General features: G+C 45.4%; 1 protein-coding gene across 1 annotated transcript in view; it reads right to left on the reverse strand.

Annotated features, from left to right (window-relative positions):
• The window catches only part of LOC144773303 (inosine-uridine preferring nucleoside hydrolase-like), a 130513-nt gene that overhangs the window by 100592 nt on the left and 9147 nt on the right, over positions 1 to 20774 (reverse strand). Inside the window, exon 2 of the mRNA XM_078658244.1 lies at positions 8021 to 8210. Within this exon, the coding sequence (XP_078514370.1) occupies positions 8021 to 8210 (190 nt within the window). The remainder of the gene's footprint in view (positions 1 to 8020; positions 8211 to 20774) is intronic.

Here is a 20774-nt window from a genome sequence, read left to right on the forward strand (position 1 = left end):
AGGCCCAATAACAGCTGAAGTATTTGAAGAGAGCACCATTTCTACCATGGCCCCTGAGGAATATATGGGCCTACTCGCTAACTCTAAAGCTAATGCAATCTACCCCGGGGTCACTCATGGTGAGAGGGAGAAGGTGAAGACCCCCAGTGAGTGCTTCTTCTCTGTCACAGAGGAGGCCAACTGGTCAGAAGAGGATGACGAGCCACACAGCTCTGATATCGACGGTAGTAATCCGGAAACAGAGAGCGACAGTGAGGCAGGGCTACCACCATCTATCATCAAAAACGTGCCTCCACAAAGGGCCCACACAGCACTAACTTGGGATCACTCTCCTACGACATCTCTTCAGGGGAGCTCTAACCCGGCTAAGGGTAACGCGAGGCGCGACGATACTACGCAGTTGTCAATGATGGCGATGATGGAATCAATCCATCAAGGTATAACTGCACACAGAGAGGAGACCCGGTCAGACAGCCTCAAATCCCAAGCCGCGATAAGAAAGATGAAAGCAGTGGTCAGAAAGCTTTCAAAAGCCTGGGTAAATGTTGGTGACAGGGTCACAAATCTCGAGGAGAGGGTAGTTGCTACAGAGGCCGAGGCGGCCGCAGCCACAAATAAAGTGGAAACACTTGGAGCTCAAGCTATCGACGTCCAGTGGAAGCTGGAAGACCTAGAGAACAGACAGTGAAGGAACAATCTTAGGGTCTTGGGTATTCCTGAAGGGGCAGAGGGTCAGGATGTCAAAATGTTCATCGTAAAAACATTTGAGAAAGCTTTTCCAGACATTGCCGGCTGGAACTGGGCCACCGAAATCCAGAGAGCACATAGGACTCCCTTCAGACTGAGAAAAAACGCCAGAGAAGGTAATAAGCCTAGAGCAATCTTGATCTACATAGGCAATTTTCTCCTTCGACAGTCTATATCAGAGAAAGCCCGGCCAGACTCCAAAAGAACCTTTGAAGGGGGGTCCTTCTTCGTCAGGCCGGATTTCTGCCATTCCACCGTGGAACGACGATGGAGATTAAGACAATTATTCAAACCTTTTCAGGACAAAAAAGTGCAGGTCTATCTTATTAATCCTGCTCAGTTAAAGATAATCCACCAAGGCAAGACCATATATTTCTCCTCGGAAATCAAGGCTCAGGAGTTTCTAGACTCTCTATAATATGTTTCATTACTTATATAAGCCAATAAAGGCTAAGGTTCTAATCTCTGTCACGGGCTGAAACCTAAGGTTTAGATCAGTTCAAGCTCTAGTTTGAATTGCACAGAGGAAAGTGTGTTAACTCATGGTGAACTCATGGTTGAGGTTGAGGTTGAGGTTGAAGTTGATTTTTGTTTTTTCTATTCTTCTGGATCGCACTGTGCCCACTGCCGGGCCGCACCCATCACACGCACAGGCACAGACTCAGTCTGCGCGCCTCACCTGGGAGTGAGTTGGGGTCAGGGGGGTGGGGAGGGAGGGGACTCCTGAGGGAGGGGGGGGGAAGGGGGAAAAGCAAAAAAAAGAAAGTTCATGCAATAAACACGTTCATTGATACATTTGAGATTTTGATAGCTGTGATATTTGTCGCTGATAGATTCAGGATAAAATGTGATTGGTTAGTATGCTGGCTTGTTTCTCTCCAGGGGTATGTCAAGGATTAAGATAGTTAGCCTCAATATAGGAGGGCTGAATGACTGGAAAAAGAGGGAAAAGTTTGAGGAGTATGTCAAATTAATCAAGGCCTGTGGAACAAACTACCTAGGCAGTACTTCTAAAATATGAAACAATATTGTTGAAAGGACCAGCACTAGTGGTGAACAGATTCTCAGTAGTTACAAAGTTTATTACAGTCACATAATAAAAAAATACATGTATCATACATCAATAGTTAAAAATATACCTTCCTTAGAAAGTACACATACATCAATTATATCATAAAAATTCGTGGACATAAAGGATTAAGTTGTGTGTCGACGCGTTTCGGCGACCAGCGCCTTTCTCAAGACAGATTACAACTTTCGGAAGAAAAAGTGAACTAGACACGATGATTCACAACACAATGGGTGGAATATCAACACTGTGGCGGACCGTGTCATTCTTAAAGTTGATTTACCTTTTCTGTTTAAAAGAGATACTCATCTGATAAGTTTGCAGCTCTGATATAGGGGCGAGTATTGGAGTACTTCAGCGCCTTGGCTACTTAGGTCTTTATTACGAGGGATCATGGACTTCCTGCAAACGGAGCTCTGGAATTACGTCGCCTCCACACTATGTGATTGTGCCTCTAAAGCTTGAAGGTACCAGCATGGTCGAGTGGTTTGTGAAATCACGAACGTGTTTGTTTTAAAATCAAACGCTGTTTGGTGCTCGCTCTGCTGAAAATGGCCGTACTCAATTCCAAGCCTTTACTGGCAGCTCTTTGAATATCGGCGGTGTAGCGCAATGTGGATATAAAAAGGTTTCAGTCGATAGATTCGACTCAATGAAATCCTGTGGTTTCTAGGATGAATACCTCGTGGAGGCGAACGTCTTACTCGGTCAGGTTCTTGGATGTAATGGTTGAGGTTGAGGTTGAAGTTGATTTTTGTTTTTTCTATTCTTCTGGATCGCACTGTGCCCACTGCCGGGCCGCACCCATCACACGCACAGGCACAGACTCAGTCTGCGCGCCTCACCTGGGAGTGAGTTGGGGTCAGGGGGGTGGGGAGGGAGGGGACTCCTGAGGGAGGGGGGGGGAAGGGGAAAAAGCAAAAAAAGAAAGTTCATGCAATAAACACGTTCATTGATACATTTGAGATTTTGATAGCTGTGATATTTGTCGCTGATAGATTCAGGATAAAATGTGATTGGTTAGTATGCTGGCTTGTTTCTCTCCAGGGGTATGTCAAGGATTAAGATAGTTAGCCTCAATATAGGAGGGCTGAATGACTGGAAAAAGAGGGAAAAGTTTGAGGAGTATGTCAAATTAATCAAGGCCGACATTCTGTGTATTCAAGAGACTCATTTACCATGGAAAAAGAAACATTGGTTGAATATGAGGGGGTATGAAATCTTGTCTTGTTCCTCACAGACCTCTACTGTAAGGGGGGTAGCAATTATAGGCCGGGTAGGATTGGGGGGGGCTAAAAAATCAAAAGCTGACCCGTTGGGCAGATGGGCAATATGTGAGCTGAAAATAGGAATCACTCTATGCTCAGTGTATGGTTCTAATTTGGACGACCCAGGGGTGATGGACCACATTGAGCGTGAGCTTACTAACTGGCCGTCACCCATGGTATTCTGCGGTGATCTTAACATCTCAGCCGATTTCACAGGCAATACCCCATACAGTGGCCGCAAGCCCCGGGTATTCAGGGCGGTGTCCTCTATAATTCACTCTTACGGCCTGAAGGATGTCTGGGGCAATCAAAAGAAAGATGATCCTGGGTTCACATATTTCTCACACCCATTCAATAAATATACAAAACTGAATTATTTTTTAGTATCAGCCACACAACTTAGCAATGTCGAAATTTCAATGCTCCCTAAGCTAATATCCGATCACAACCCCCTTTTCTTGAATATATCTATCAGCAAACCAAGGGAAGAAATGAGACCATGGACATTTAATAGAAAGCTTCTAGTGGACAGCAATTATATAGCGCATATTAAAGGGTGGTCCCAATCCTTCTTTGACGCTAATAGATTTAGCGCATCCCGCAGTATTGTCTGGGATAGCTTTAAGGCTGGTTTAAGAGGAGAGACAATTAGTTTTTCGGCACGGCTGGAAAAAAAAATGAAGGAAGACAGGGAGTGTCTCTTGGCCAAACTGGCGAAGGCGGAGGAGCAACATAGGAGAGACATATGTCACGGGATCCAGGGGTCTCAGAGCCTAGAAAGTTTAAATACTATAAAAGCAGATATCCAGCGGCAATTGGCAAAAAAGGCAGCAGCAGAATATCAGACCCGCAGAGCAGGTATGTACGAAACAGGTGAGAATGCCGGCAGGGCTTTAGTGCTCCGAATAAGACAAGCCACTACAAAAAATATTATCACTGAAATTAAAGAAGGTGAGCAGACCTATAAAAAACCAACAGAAATCTTAGAGGTTTTCAGGCGTTTTTATCAGGACCTCTATAAGGAGGATGCTGATACAGCCTATCCGGGTACAAACTGGCAGGATACAGGTAGTAATCTGACGTCCAATGAGAGGGAATCCCTAGAGCAGGATATTACTATAGAGGAGCTTCTTCAGGCACTGAAAGATCTATCCGCAGGTAAGGCAGCAGGGCCTGATCTCATACCTCTGGAGGTCTATAAATGCCTGAGGGAAGAAATGGCTCCCCTCCTGCTAGACCTATTTAACGGGGTTATTAATACAGGCAAGATACCGGAATCCTGGACCATAACCAACATTGTGATATTTCACAAAAAGGGCAAACCCAAGGAGAGCCCGGGCTCCTATCGGCCTATATCACTAATCAATAGCGATAACAAGCTCTACGCCAAAATATTGGCGTCACGGTTGGGGAGGATTATCGCGGGCCTCGTCTCTCCCTGGCAGCATGGTTTTATCCCTGGAAGGGGTACCACCGACCATATAAAAAGAGCTATAACTTTATTTGACATGCATGCTCGGGGGGAGGGGGGGATCGCGATGATCCTCCTCGATGCAGAGAAGGCGTTCGATCGGGTCAGGTGGAGCTTTCTCTGGGATGTGATGGTCGGCAAAGGATTTGGTCCTCGATTTCTGCAGGCTATCAAAGCCATGTATTACAATCCAATAGCTAGCATTCAGTTAATGGGTCAGGGTTCCAACTTGATCCATATCTCAAGAGGGACGAGACAAGGGTGTCCGTGCTCACCTATCCTATTTGCCCTCTATATTGATCCCCTGATTCGCCGCATTATGAGTAATATCTATATAAAACCAATTATTACCAATGGTCTTGAAACCAAAATCCTCGCATACGCGGATGACATAGCTATCACCACTGTTGATCCTGTCAGTGCTATGAGGGAAATAATCAACATCACCTCCGATTTTGGGAATGCGTCTGGATACAGACTCAATGTGGCAAAAACACAGGTCTTATGTTCAAGCCAAACAGTCAAAGTCGATGATAGATATGTGGATTCAGTAGTTTATCTGGGAATTACAATTAATGCCCAGACACAGGACATTATCAAAGACAACTTCTCGACATTACTGCTGAAAATGAAAAAGGATCTAAAAAGAATTGATACTCTTCATTTATCAATTATAGGTAGGGCTAATGTTATCAAAATGGTAATGTTCCCAAAAATGTTATATAAGTTTAGGTCAATCCCCTTTAAAATAGATGACATTCTGATCAGGGAGATGGAGGCTATTTTTATGAATTTTCTCTGGCAATACGGAAAGGTGAGGAGATCAATCAAATTTATGTCTCTACCCCAGGAACAGGGTGGTTTGGGTATACCTAATTTAAAATTATACCACTGGTCTTGTCTCCTCACAGATATGGCTATACTTTTCTTCCCTGCTGACATGATACACCCCCAGAGTGGCATCCCATCCATATACCAGTTAGCAATAGGGAACGAGGAGTTTGGTGTATTATTAAGAAACTATGATAAACGCTTCTTCAAGTCCCCAGGTTACAAAATATTGGAAGATATTCGGGTGGTATGGCTGGCAATACAGAAGAACCAGAGCATTCCGAAGTTTAATAAACATACCCCACTTTGGAAATCAGGACTATTCCCGTACTTAACCCCTTCGACGCTCATGACGAGCCCAGCTCGTCATGGAGTTTCCATTGGTTTCAATGGAAATTACATGAAGGAGAAAAAATAGACTTAGCATCCAAGTGGTTAAGTAGAGACGGCTCTTGGAGACATTGGGAAAGTCAGGGGATCACTACATTGGGCCAAGTTATGGTAAAGGATGCTCTAAGGCCCCTCGATCTTCTGAAGTCAAGATATTCACTCCAAGGCCCTCAAGAGTTTAAATATATACAATTGACTAATACAATTAAATCCAAAAGACCCACCATTGATATATCCAAAGAATGTACACTTTTAGATTACATGAAGGGAGGCGGCTGTCGCATAAGGAAAATGTATGCATTATTCTTGGGAACGCTGCCAGATGATATGCTTACGACAGAGGCTACCTGGGCTGGGAAACTGAATGACCCCGATATTGATCTAGACAGAGCTATCCTTATGGATAAAAGGTTTCTACGATCCTCAAATTTAAGAGCACAGCATTTTAAAACCCTATTTAACTTATATTATACACCGGCAAAACTGTTTGATTGGGGAAAGAGAGCGGATAACAATTGCCCTAGATGCGGTAAGGGCCCTGCTGATCTGCTTCACATGTTTTGTAGCTGTGAGAAATTAGGGCCAATTAAAAACGAAATCGTAAAGTTTTTAGAGGGGCTGCTAGCTGTCAGGACCGACCTATCCCCTACACTTTTAATATTCGGGTATGATGCCAAATTGGGTTTAAGCATAGAGTCTGAGGCACTTGTGTTTATAGCAACAGCTGTTTCTAGAATATTAATTGCTGCTGCATGGAAGGACGCTGATGCCCCAACCTTTCAGATGTGGATTTGTAGGCTGCTCGGGATCCATAACATTGAGTCTGAGCTGTACGCACTGAAGGGAGCGAAATCCAGGGGCATGGGACTAAGGATCTGGGCGCCCGTGGCAGCATGGAGGCGGTTAAAAAGCATGCGCCTTTAGCTTTTTAATAACTATGTTGATATTTATTCCTGTCCTCCACATATTTATCGTAACTTGTCTCATACTATTGTCTTATATTTATTGTAACATCCTGTATGCATATTTATTCGGAATCCCTTTGTTAATGTGTTTATTTTTCTTACGTATCTGATATGCTATTTTCATGAACTTTCAATAAAAACAAAAACAAAAAAAAAAAGAGAAGGACAAACGCCCTCCACTGGCCTGAAGGACAATCGATGAAGCCCACCTCAATCGGCATGAGCAGCTTCAGACCGTGGTGTGGCAAGGCCGGAGAGGAGACAGGAGAGGCGTGCAAACGCTAACAGCATCAGCAGGAGGCGGACAATGGGTAGGAAACAAACCACCCTTGTTGCCAATTTGTCATGTATTTAAGCGCTGCCTGAAGCTGGAGGCGATCACGTAGTGTAAATAAATAAAGAGTACACACCGGTTTTCATGAAGCCTCTGACCGTGAAGTCCGGGCTTCAAATCATTTTATTATCTTCCCATCACGTCACAGACAATACCACTTGGGCCATGTATGCCGGGTTCCTCTGCTTTTCCCCCTTCACTTGCATAAGATGCTCCAAAGTCCCAAACAAAACATACACCAGGGCACATTTACAGGCACACAGAAAAAAAGTCTCTAAATCTGCTGTTTTGCAGAACATTGACACTTTAAAACAATATGTCTTTACTTGATTTCGCCCCCATCGATGCTGTTCGAGGAGTCACAACAAAAGTACTAGTGCTACCAGCAATAATTTAACAGAGCAAACAATCTGAAAGATTTCAAAGGGGCTTCTAAAAATGACCAAATATTTTATATTTTTATGTTTATTTTATGGTATATTTCGATTGTTAGTCTTTATTATACTTATTTCTTGACTGGCGTTTCAAAAACACCACATTTTAAATATTTAGCTTTTACATTTTGAAATGAGGTAACCATAAACTTTGCTTCTTTATACATGGTTCCCCTATGTTTTACCACAGTCTTCTTTTTCACTATATTCTATTCAGTTACAGTGCAAGAATTCCTAAAAACACCAGACACAAGGACAGTTTGCCTTTTTGGCTACTGGGCCTCCTCTAGCAACAAGATGATTTTGACGCAATGTGGTGCCTGTGTACGGCCTCTTAGGTTGGCACCAAAAGGAGATTCTCATAATGGTCCTAATGTAGCAAAAACACTGGTTCTTTTTGTGCCTTTGCTCTTTTCTTCCTTGGAAACTGACACATTAGTGGCATGCAAATTCACTGCTATGCATGGCCTTCTTCAGAAGTTGAACCCTTTCTTTCCTTAATGCCGCTTACCTCAGTCCTTTCACAGACTTCTAACAAGCGCAGTACGTTCTTGCACACATTATCAATGGTTGTGTTTCCAAAGCAGCACGTGATCCCCAATATTTCCACACTGGGCTCTGCCAAGGCCATCATGAGTGCTTGGGCATCATCCAACCCGCAATCAACATCAACCAGAAGCAACTTCTTGGCCATAGTGGACCTAAGAAATAACAGAGAAATGTGTAAGTCTATGAAAGATGCATCAGCTACGAATTAGTGATATGAGCAGCAATTCACAGATGATCTCTTAGGGGCTGATTTATTAAAACAGTGAAATCTCCAGCTCATAGTCTAACACATCCATATTCTAGATTGTACGTGTACACTTACCAAATTTTTTTGTGTTTGAAAACATGTATCATTGAGTTTTTATGGTACCGCTTGGGCTGTTGCCCGACATGCACCAAACTTATGACAGGATAATGGCAAAGTACCAAGCTTGTAAACATCATTGGCTACAATTTGTATATATAACAACAACAAAAACAAGAACTTTGCGCAGACATTTCCACACCACCCACAGTTAGGGGCATGTTTAAGTATCTGTGATCACCACAATGGGAAATACAATATGCAGTGTGTTATGTCCCGGGACATCTGATGAAGACTGCTCATCAAGGGGTTTGAGAGGGAAGGGGTGAAGGTCTATACCTCGATATGTAGCCCATCTAGACCAAATTTGTCTACGCTTCTGAGGGCAGCTCCTCGCCTGGAAGACTACTATCTCCGCACCCATGCATTTGTCTAATTTATTTTGCTATTTCCCTAGCTGACCAATGTAGCATTTGGCAATAGTGAGGGCAAGGAAGAGCAGGTGTTGTGTGTATCGATTTCCACCTATGCCGTCAGTGCTATTAAGTAAGAACAGTCTAGGGTTGTGTGGGAGATCCCAGGACAGCACCTCTTTTAGACAAGCTGAGACTTTACGCCAGAAGGGCTGTATAGTGGTACAACGCTATACTGTGTGGAAAAACGTCCCCTCCTCTTTTCCGCAGCATAAGCACTAGGGGGATGTATGTTATGTTATGTTATTATAGGTCTTTCATAGCGCGCGGCTACTCCAAAGGAGTGTCCCGGCGCTTTATGCTCCAGACCAAGAAAGAGAAAAGAAACATACACCACATAACAATAAAAGAAAAAAACAGCAAGGGCAGAGTAGGACATTGTGAGAACCTAGTCAGTAAAGAGCCAGGTCTTTAAACTCTTCCTGAAAGCAGATAAGTTGGACATGGAACGCAAGGACAGAGGTAGGGAGTTCCAAAGCTGAGGGGCTAACAGCCTAAAAGATCGCCCTCCGATACGGGCTTTCTTTACGCGGGGGACTACTGCTAGTGCCAATGATTCTGATCTTAAAGATCGTGCAGGCAGATAGAAAGCCATCCTCTTTTGCAAGTATTGGGCCCCCGCGCCATGCAAGGCTTTATGAGCCAATGTCATAGCCTTGAACACTAACCGCTTCCGGATGGGGAACAAATGTAAGGTTCGCAGTAGGTTTGACGCCCTCACTCGTCGATGCAGACCATAGATGGTACGAGCGGCAGCATTCTGGGTCACCTGCATACGCTGTAAGAGGTATTCCGGCAGGCCCAGATACAGGATATTGGCGTAGTCGAGTCTGGACCCAATGAGAGCCTGAACAGTTATTCTCCTATGGTCCTCCGAGACAGCGGAAAAAACTTCCGCAACATCCTGAGGATACCGAAACATGTTCCTGTAAGAGTCAGCACCTGAGACTTAAGAGTAAGCCCATTGTCTATTTTAATTCCCAGGTTCTTGGCTGACTCGGAGGAGTTAGCTGGAGGGAATATGTCAGCCGGCCACCACCCCTGCCAGTCCGGTTCCGAGGGGCATCCGAAAAAAAGTATCTCGGACTTATCTGAGTTGCACTTGAGGCTGTTCAGTTGGAACCAGTTAAAAACAGCCCCAAGGCACTCACGGATACTATCACCCTCGAAATCTTCGCCCCTCCGGCAGGTGAAGAGAAGCTGGGTGTCGTCAGCATAGGAAACGATCTGGGCCCCAAAGGATTCCACCAAAGCCGCCAAAGGGGTCATGAAGATGTTAAAAAGAGTTGGGCTCAATACTGAGCCCTGAGGAACTCCGACTCCCAAAGGCGACATTTCGGCAGATCCAGGGGAGGCCCAGACCGTTTGTCGGCGGTTGGTCAGAAAGGAACGAAACCAACTGAGCACCGACCCCCTCAGCCCGATGGCATGTAGCCTTATGAGGAGATCCTCATGGGGGACGGTGTCGAAAGCCGCCGACAGATCCAACATTACCAACATCACCCTGCCTCCGGCATCCATCGCCTCCTTAACAATCTCTGAAACCTCCAGGAGTGCGGTTTCTGTACTTAGGTTAGGTCGAAAACCTGATTGAGACACGTGCAGGAGCTTGTTGGATTCCAAAAAATTGGAGAGTACGCCATGAATATGTTTCTCCAAGATTTTCGTGAAGGCCGGGAGGAGCGAGATAGGCCTGTAGTTAGCAGGGGTGTCTGGGGCAAGGTTAGGCTTTTTAAGAAGAGGGATGACCATGGCCTGTTTCCACAGATGTGGAAGGGCTCCCTGACTTAAAGAAAGGTTTAAAATGGGGTTAGCAAGAGGGTTAACAACTTCTGCCATTCTGGCTAGAAATTTGGCAGGGCAAGGGTCACATGGTGATCCAGATTTCAAACTCCTCATAAGTGCTAATGAGGACGATTCCGTAAGAGATGGAAAAACCGCTAGCACGGGGCCGGAGGTAGGCACATAAACTGACTCTTCCAATGAGGGCGGGATAACAGTTATAGGCCTCGGGGGAAAGGAATCCTGTATCTGCCTAATTTTGGTGGTGAAGAAATTGGCTATGGTGTCAGCCCAGGTGTCCGCAGGGACTACCTGCGCTAAGTTAGATCGCTGGGTAGTAAATTCTCTGACAACCGTGAAAATCTCCTTACAGGAATTGGCTGCTTCCTCAATTCTTTTAGCGAAGTAGCCTTTCTTTTCCTGGAGGACTAATCTATGGTAGGTTTTAATCATGGATCTATAGGTCAATTTTGCCTCGGTATCGTACTCAGCTCTCTATGTCCGTTCGGCAGCTTTACATAGTCTACGGGAATGAGCCAATTCCGCGGTAAACCATGGTGCCGAGACCCGTTTGATGGCGGTACGAGGGGGCTGTGCAGGAGCAAGGTCATTCAGTCTGGCTAAAAGCCAGGTCTGCAGAGTTTCAAGATCCTTATCCAGGTCACCAGTATAGGACACAGGATGGTTCACAAGGGCCTGAGACAGCAGGTCAGGAGTCACCCGATGGTATGCTCTAAAGGCGAAACCCTGTTGTCTCGGAGCGGTGACTGCTGATTTCTCAGTGCCAGGTATTTGGAAATAGGCTAGTCGATGGTCAGACCATAGAACCGGCAACACTGCAGTCACCTCAACCGGAAAGGTAGAAAAGACCTGGTCTAAAGTATGACCCTTGTCGTGGGTCGGGCCAGAAAGATAGGGGAACAGGCCCAAGGAGGATGTGATATCTAGCATCCTAATAGTATCCGGATCATGACTATCTTCCATATGGAAGTTAAAGTCCCCGGCTAGCACGCACCTCTCCGTTCTCAGCACTGGAATAGACATGACTTGTTGGAGTTCCTCAAAAAAGGACCCTGCAGGCCCCGGAGGTCTGTATACTAGGAGCCCCTTTACAGATTGTTGGGGAGACAGGGCTAGGGAGAAGGCCAGGGATTCGGTGCCCGTGATAGATTCCGTGTGAATGGCCGAACACGCGATAGTTTTTTTCACAACGAGGGCCACTCCTCCCCCTCTACCCTTATCTCTGTCTCGTCTAAGGATGTTATACTCAGGAGGGATAGCTGCAGCAATGTCAGGATGAGAGGACTCATTGAGCCATGTCTCAGTAAGCATCAGACAGGCAGGTTTAGTGTGTCTGTGCATGGATCTAGTGTTGAGGAGTAGGCAGAGGTGTTTAGTTTTACACTCCTTCATATGAGAAGTAGGCGAACGTGTGCTAGTAAGCTGCCAGTTACACTCTGGGCATTTATGCTTACCCCTGTATCGTCCGGGGAAAACTGAGTAACAGGACTCCGCCGCTTTGTTGAAAGAGTGGAGCTCCTGGGATGTGTAAGAAAACATAGTGATATATATGGGGGAAAAGTAGGGACTAGAAGAGCCTGGCACGCCGCACGCCTCCGGGACGCTGAGTCGCGCCGGGACGGGCGCAGACGGGCAGACTCTGGCGCGACTCAGGCACAGGTCAGGCGCATCCGCATTACGCGGAGGGAGAGGTGAGCATTTTATAGCGCTACTAGAGCGCGAGGGCGGCGAGTACTACCCCCAAGATGGCGGCCAAAATCAGATCCCAGCCCTCGGCGTCAATACTCGGCCGAGGGCGGTCTGAATACCCAGGCAAGGTGAGGGGAGCAAGCAAGGCGCCTAAGAGCGCTAGGAAGTCTTTTTCATGCACCAAAACGCTTCTTAAATCAAGCGTGCAGCACAAGCCAATTTTACACAAGTTAAAATGAAATAACACGCAAGTTAAAATACACAGCTAAAAGTGTAAAGAATAGAAGGGAGACCTCCCGGCTTCCGCCTCAAGAGGGAAAAGGTTGTAGCAGTTTGGTAATCCCTGAGTGGAGGAGCAAATTCCCCTTTTATAGCGCTACTAGAGCGCGAGGGCGGCGAGTCCTACCCCCAAGATGGCGGCCAAAATCAGATCCCAGCCCTCGGTGTAATAACCCCCATCTTCAAAAGACTGAGGCGTGTATAATAAACGCGGTGGAAGTATTTAAATTGAATGAGATGGTATCTAGAGTCCACCACCGTACCCCGGGGACTAGCTATAGCCTCAGCCCAGTCATCGTCGATCACGTCTGGGATGTAATCTTGCCACGCCCTTCTGGTCCTGTGTAGGGTCGTAGTGGAGTGTCTTGTCAATGTCTGGGAGATCCGTCGAATTTTGTGGGCACCCAAATCACCCATGAGGAGGCGACCATCCAGAGGGTAAAACTCTGGAAGGTTGTCCAAGGTGAGAAGCATGGGGGTGAGAGCATGGCGCAATTGGAGGTACTTGTAGAACTGGGTTTTTTATGGAGCTGGAATTCCTTCTGCAACTGTTGGAAGGACTTTAGAGTAGTGCCCCGCATAACGTCCCCAAGTGTGGATATGCTGACCAGGTCTTACAGGCAGAACCCCTTTAATGTTGCCACATGGCGCAAGTACGTACCATGCCACAGGGGTGTTGCCTGAGTCAGACGCCCATGCCACCCCATCCACCGAACGGTATACCACCAGAGCCGAATCGTTGTTCTGCTAGTATGGGGTAGAAAATAGAGGCTCTGTGAACTTTATAATAACGGGAGAAGGGGAACCCCCTCCATGGCTACATGTTCTAGAGCAAAAGCCGGATCTGTAGATGTATTGTACCACCATTTGTTAATGACCAATAGGTGAGAGGCCACATAGTATGAATACACGTCTGCCGCAGCAATGCTACCGCAGTAGGTAGATTGTGCACATGTCTGTAGCGCCACTCTAACAGCCCCCTCACGCCACAAGAATTTATTATGTATGGCGTTTTTTTGCGCATACCATGAGCGCGGTATATGATAAAGGAACTTTTGTAACCGATAAAGCACTCTGGAGAGAGAAACCATTTTAAAAATCGCAGAGCACCCATACAGCGAGAGAGGTAGAGATGACTATATTGTTGTCTCATCTCAGAGGACGTCAAGAAGTGGATTAATGTTGTGCGCCCATGAGATCGTTGGACAAGGAGAAATAAAGATACCCATGTATTGGAATCCCACTGTCCACTTACCAGTTTTTTGGCAGATATTTGTTTCACACCTTTTTATGCATCAGTCCTATAAAGTGCTAAAAGTCTTGCCCCTGTTAGGGATAACAATAGAAAAAAAAGATGTCATGAGTGAAGTCACTGACCATGTCAAGAGTGATGTAATATGTGATGTCATCAGCAGTGCATTGCGGGGGCACGAAATATAGTTAGCTCAACTAACTATAACGGACAAATTTCTCTGGTTTTGTACGAGTGAAATGTCCAACTAACTATAACGTCCCTGAAACCAGTGTTTTTTTCAGTGAATTTCTAAGTTTTTTAAATGCTCATTTCTAACTATACCGTTCCTGAAACCTATGGTTTTCTCAGTGAATTTCAAAGTTTTTTTAAATGAATATTTCTAACTATAACATCCCTGAAACCTATGGTTGTTTCAGTGAATGTCAAAGGTTTTTAAAATGCTAATTTCTAACTAATACGTCCCTGTTTTTCAGTGTATTTCAAAGGTTTTTTAAATGCTAATTTCTAACTATGTCTACATAGGTAGGACATTTGCAGAAAGAGGCTTGAGGGGTTCAGAAAGAAGCAAGAGAGGTGCAAAATAAGCAAGAGAAGTGCATAAAGCAACAGAGATGCAGAAAGGAGGAAGTGGTGAGGAGAAAGAGGGATACAGAAAGAAGCAAGAGAGGTGCAGAAAGAAACAAAAGAAGTGCAGAAAGAAGAGACAGAGGTGCAGAAAGAGGCAAGAGGGGAGCAGAAAGAGGCACAAGGGTTGCAGAAAGAAGGGACAGAGGTATTCCTTTCTGCATCTTATCAAGCTGAACTGCACCTGTGTTGAAGGACTGAGACGGCGCTCTGTGCTACTGCTGAAGCGCTTTTTTAAGTGCTACTTTCCGCCGGACCCGCTCCGCGGGTCCCGCTTCACCGGAGGCGCTTTCTGCTGTGACTGCCAGCTGAGGACTGGGGGCTCGAGGCAAGTAGGGCTGCGAGCGGGCAGACTGCTGGACTCCAACTCCCAAGAGTCCCAGCAGCTGCCTCACCGATCTCACCTGGTGACGCTCTCCCTCAAGGCCACGCCCCCTTCTCTCCAGTAAAAGGCGCCGGATTACCATCAATAGCGGATTCCTTTCTGCATCTTATCAAGCTGAACTGCACCTGTGTTGAAGGACTGAGACGGCGCTCTGTGCTACTGCTGAAGCGCTTTTTTAAGTGCTACTTTCCGCCGGACCCGCTCCGCGGGTCCCGCTTCACCGGAGGCGCTTTCTGCTGTGACTGCCAGCTGAGGACTGGGGGCTCGAGGCAAGTAGGGCTGCGAGCGGGCAGACTGCTGGACTCCAACTCCCAAGAGTCCTAGCAGCTGCCTCACCGATCTCACCTGGTGACGCTCTCCCTCAAGGCCACGCCCCCTTCTCTCCAGTAAAAGGCGCCGGATTACCATCAATAGCGGATTCCTTTCTGCATCTTATCAAGCTGAACTGCACCTGTGTTGAAGGACTGAGACGGCGCTCTGTGCTACTGCTGAAGCGCTTTTTTAAGTGCTACTTTCCGCCGGACCCGCTCCGCGGGTCCCGCTTCACCGGAGGCGCTTTCTGCTGTGACTGCCAGCTGAGGACTGGGGGCTCGAGGCAAGTAGGGCTGCGAGCGGGCAGACTGCTGGACTCCAACTCCCAAGAGTCCCAGCAGCTGCCTCACCGATCTCACCTGGTGACGCTCTCCCTCAAGGCCACGCCCCCTTCTCTCCAGTAAAAGGCGCCGGATTACCATCAATAGCGGATTCCTTTCTGCATCTTATCAAGCTGAACTGCACCTGTGTTGAAGGACTGAGACGGCGCTCTGTGCTACTGCTGAAGCGCTTTTTTAAGTGCTACTTTCTGCCGGACCCCCTCCGCGGGTCCCGCTTCACCGGAGGCGCTTTCTGCTGTGACTGCCAGCTGAGGACTGGGGGCTCGAGGCAAGTAGGGCTGCGAGCGGGCAGACTGCTGGACTCCAACTCCCAAGAGTCCCAGCAGCTGCCTCACCGATCTCACCTGGTGACGCTCTCCCTCAAGGCCACGCCCCCTTCTCTCCAGTAAAAGGCGCCGGATTACCATCAATAGCGGATTCCTTTCTGCATCTTATCAAGCTGAACTGCACCTGTGTTGAAGGACTGAGACGGCGCTCTGTGCTACTGCTGAAGCGCTTTTTTAAGTGCTACTTTCCGCCGGACCCGCTCCGCGGGTCCCGCTTCACCGGAGGCGCTTTCTGCTGTGACTGCCAGCTGAGGACTGGGGGCTCGAGGCAAGTAGGGCTGCGAGCGGGCAGACTGCTGGACTCCAACTCCCAAGAGTCCCAGCAGCTGCCTCACCGATCTCACCTGGTGACGCTCTCCCTCAAGGCCACGCCCCCTTCTCTCCAGTAAAAGGCGCCGGATTACCATCAATAGCGCATTCCTTTCTGCATCTTATCAAGCTGAACTGCACCTGTGTTGAAGGACTGAGACGGCGCTCTGTGCTACTGCTGAAGCGCTTTTTTAAGTGCTACTTTCTGCCGGACCCCCTCCGCGGGTCCCGCTTCACCGGAGGCGCTTTCTGCTGTGACTGCCAGCTGAGGACTGGGGGCTCGAGGCAAGTAGGGCTGCGAGCGGGCAGACTGCTGGACTCCAACTCCCAAGAGTCCCAGCAGCTGCCTCACCGATCTCACCTGGTGACGCTCTCCCTCAAGGCCACGCCCCCTCCTAAGGTCAGTCAATAATTAGAGTACTTCTACTCCGCTGCGCGGGAGCGCGCGGGTAGCGCCCGGGAGAAGCCCGGGCAAAGGGCGGGCCGTCTGTGGCCGTCCGGGGACGACCGAGGACGGGACGGGCCACCCTACTAACACCGGCCGACGAAAAGTAAGGTCTTTTTATACTCGACCATATCCTCATAGTTCCTTCTGTCTAATATCTACACGAGAAATAAAGCTTGCAAACAATACCACTCGCGTGAAAGGAAATGGGGCTTAAAAAATTACGTTCACGGACCATCTTCATGAAACGTATGGGCACAGAGGATGCCGTACGGAAAACAAAAGATACTTCGGTCAAACAAGGTCGCATACTGCGGACCCCTGCCATCAGTGAATATTTCTCTGGTCTCTCTACTAAGGAAGTCACTGACAAAATTATCACAGATCCAGAAATTACAGATATCTCCGTAGTACCTACAGGGCCTAAAACGCTTTTTGAAATAACATCTGGACCCAACTTGAAGTTTCATCTCAGTAATGTGGCCCTTGACAATAAGCAAAAATCTATCAATTCCTTCAATAAATCAGATATCCAGGATCAAGAAGAGTTTCATCTTGTATCGTCTACTCCAAAAAATAATACTGGAAATAAATGTCAATTACAAGAACTCTGGGCAAATAAATCAAAGATAACAGAAAAACTATCAGAGCCCAAAATATCTAACAGTTTTCCTCAGTTACTAAACCCATCGCAACCTATCCCACTTGAATCATCTGTTGACCCTTTTAATATAAAAACTAACTATTCAGCCAACATTGCTACTCCTATGTCAAAAGCCCTCTTTACACTGCAAGAGATACTTGAGTCAGTGCTCTCCTTTTTGAGAAATATACTAGAAAACTCGGACCAAACCTTGGACGTTCAAATTGGGATCCTTAAGCATCTAGTGGAGGAAAAAAAGAGAAGAAAATCATCTGAAATGAAAAACAAACATCCGGAATACAACAACGACTTGCAAAAGAATAATAGTATAAGGAATTGCAACATTGAAAAGGAGACACAAAAACATGATCGTGGTACCCAGACATCAAATGCTACAAAACGAAAGAAAGGAAAGCCGGAAAATCAATCTGAAACTTCCATAATCTCTTTAAAAAAACTATTTATGGAAAAACCTCCAAGCGATAAGGAATATCCAATTTTCAAAAAAACTATCAAATCCAATAGACTAAACAATGATCTTTCGACTGAAAATATCCAAGTAATTAATTCCAATAGTACGTCTGAGGAAAAAAAGGGCGGGAAATCCTGTAGTAAGATAGAACCTGAGCAAGCAGAAGGAAAAAAAAAGAGGAAAAAGCCATTAAGACGTTTCCATAAAAGAAAAAATCGCAAGTTGAGATTTCAAAAGCCCACATTTGTTAATGAAACCAAAGAAGTACAAGAAGCTGAACCTGTCAAATCAGGACTGATTGAGAATATGGAAACTAGTAATAAGGAAGAGAACTTACAACTACTAGACCCGGTTGCAAAAGAATTTTATCCATACAAGCTTTTTGAAAAATCAGTACACCACGACATTTGTGAAAGAAACTATGAAGGAAAACCCTTTTATGGAGCAGAAAAACGATACTCTAAAGTATTACAACTTGAAGAACTTTTCCCTACGGATTCGGTACTGCTCAACAGAAGTAGGGTCGTCAATCTCCTTCACTACATAAAGTCACTAGAAAGTTTAACTAGCAGTGAAATCGATTTAGTAACCTTCCCGCAAAGAGACAATACAAAAAAAGTTATAGTATCGTTTTGGTCATATGTTATCCCTGAAATCATACTCGAAGAAAAAGAGACATTGCATAAACACGGGTATGATGTTATCCCAGTAATAAACCCTGAGGAAGACAGAAACTATGCAGGGTACGATGAGCAAATACGATCAATTGCAAATTCCCAATATAAAAATCAGTTTCGACATACTGACTTGGCTGGAGAGTCGACTTCAGGATTTAATTCCACAGGGAAAGACTTTCTACAAATAAAAATAAAAGTGGAAAATGGAGGAAGGGCAGTATGGCACCATGACTCCAACGGAAGAGACTTTAGCGAAAGTATAAAGTCTTGGTCACGGGCTTCAGGGAATTGTAACAGTAAGAGATTCTCTGCATGCCTTGGGCAACCTGTTTAACAACGGCCTAAAAATAACATCGTGGAATATGGCGGGGGAAGATACGATCAAACTAAAGGAGGCTATAAGTAATCATCCAGATATCTTGCTGCTACAAGAGACTTGGGCAACTGACTCTTTTTCTTTGAAAAACTATTATGTCTATGTCACCCCTGCCATACCCACAAATCGGGGCCACGCAAAAGGTGGTTTGGCCACTCTATTGTCAGAGGAATATCTGTGGGGCCAAGAAGTTATTCAAACTAAATCTTACCACCTGCAATGTATAAAGGTCTCATTAAAAATACATAATACGGCAACCGAAAAGGCAATTTTGCTTTTCAACATATATGCCCCTCCTGGCCAGAATGAAGATCAAACGTTTGTGGAGATAATGGAAATTATTGCGCAGATAGTAGAGGACCAATTACATATTCCTTATATAATAGCTGGTGACTTGAATGGCAAAATTTCTAACCTTGAAATTAGAAAACGGGCTGAATTGTATAAAGAGGAATCAGTTGAATTTTCAGCCCCGCAATTCCCTAAAGGTGCGAAATCCGATAAAAGAGGAAAACTACTATTATCAATATTGCCAACTTTAAATGGTGCAATCTTGAATGGCAACCTGGAAGGCGATATCCCGGCGTCTTTCACTAGACGGGGTAATGGAAGTCCATCCACTATAGACTACATCATCTGTAGTATGAATCTACTGGAGACTGTTACCCACCTACAAGTAAAATTAAGCCAAGAGAGTGACCATGCGCTGATGAATTTAACTACGGAATGGAACCCTCAAACTGCATTAGATGCACCATTAATTTTTCATAAAAATTCTGTCCTGATAAATGGAGATCAGAGAAGAATTTTTTGGAGCTCTAAAATTATGGACAGAATATCAATCTTGATTGAGTACACTGACCTCCTAACAACAATTTTCTCGGAGGACCCAATAGAGAATTTTGAATACGTGATTAATGAGCTTAGGAATTTTTTATGGGATAAATTACATCAGGCTCCTTTTGGAGTTAATAGGTGGAAAAATCAAAACTTCAATAAAAACAACCAAAACTCCACTACGAAGAAAAAACTGAACAAACTCATTCGTGGTCATTACATGAATGCCTCTATATCTACTGAGAAAGAAATTAACCGACTAAAAAATAAACTCAGGAGAGAGAAGTTAAGAAATAAAAAAGATATTCAAGACCGTAATTGGATTGACATTCAGGTAGCAGCAAAAGACTCTAATCAACGCAAATATTGGTCCCTCATAGCAAAATTAACAGGGACAAAAAAGAAATTACAATCAATACCTGTCCCCCCAAAGGAGTGGGAAACTTATCTCACTGATTTGTACAAAGCAAATCTGACTATATCAGATGGGAAAAGCCTGGAAAAAGGAAATAGCAAAGCTAAAGTGGACTTACAATTTCTTTCTGCTACTTCAGTGGAAAGGACAATCAAAAAAGCAAGAAAAACAGGTGCCTCTGGTCCAGATCAGATCCCTATAAAGATTTATCAAACAAATCCAAAGGAATGGGGTAAATCATTATCGGATCTATTCAATTTTATCCTCAAAATCGGACAAATACCTAAATCCTGGCAGGGGAGTACGATTATCCCAATATATAAAAAGGGGAGCAGGACAGTTGCCGGAAATTATAGGCAAATTGCGTTAATGGACGCTGCGGGTAAAATCTTTGCAGCAGAAGTTCTACAAAGACTAAAGGACTGGGCTTTTTCACTGGATAAAATTCCGATGTTTCAAGCTGGCTTTAGGCCAAAACATTCGGTCACAGATAACATTGCTGTTATTCAAACGATACTAGACAAATATGTAATAGGAAAATCACAGCCGGTATATGCAGTGTTCGTTGATTACACGACTGCGTTCGACCGTGTCGATCGACCAACTCTATGGCATAAACTCAGGGAACTTGGAATTCCAGAACAACTTCTACAAACCATCGTGAATCTCCACACCAATACCTGGTGTCAGGTGCAAATGGGAGGAGAAAAGGGCCTAACAAAAAGGATACAAACAGCCAATGGTCTGAAGC

This window comes from Lissotriton helveticus, chromosome 8, assembly GCF_964261635.1.
Source record: "Lissotriton helveticus chromosome 8, aLisHel1.1, whole genome shotgun sequence".
Taxonomy (NCBI): Eukaryota; Metazoa; Chordata; class Amphibia; order Caudata; family Salamandridae; genus Lissotriton; species Lissotriton helveticus.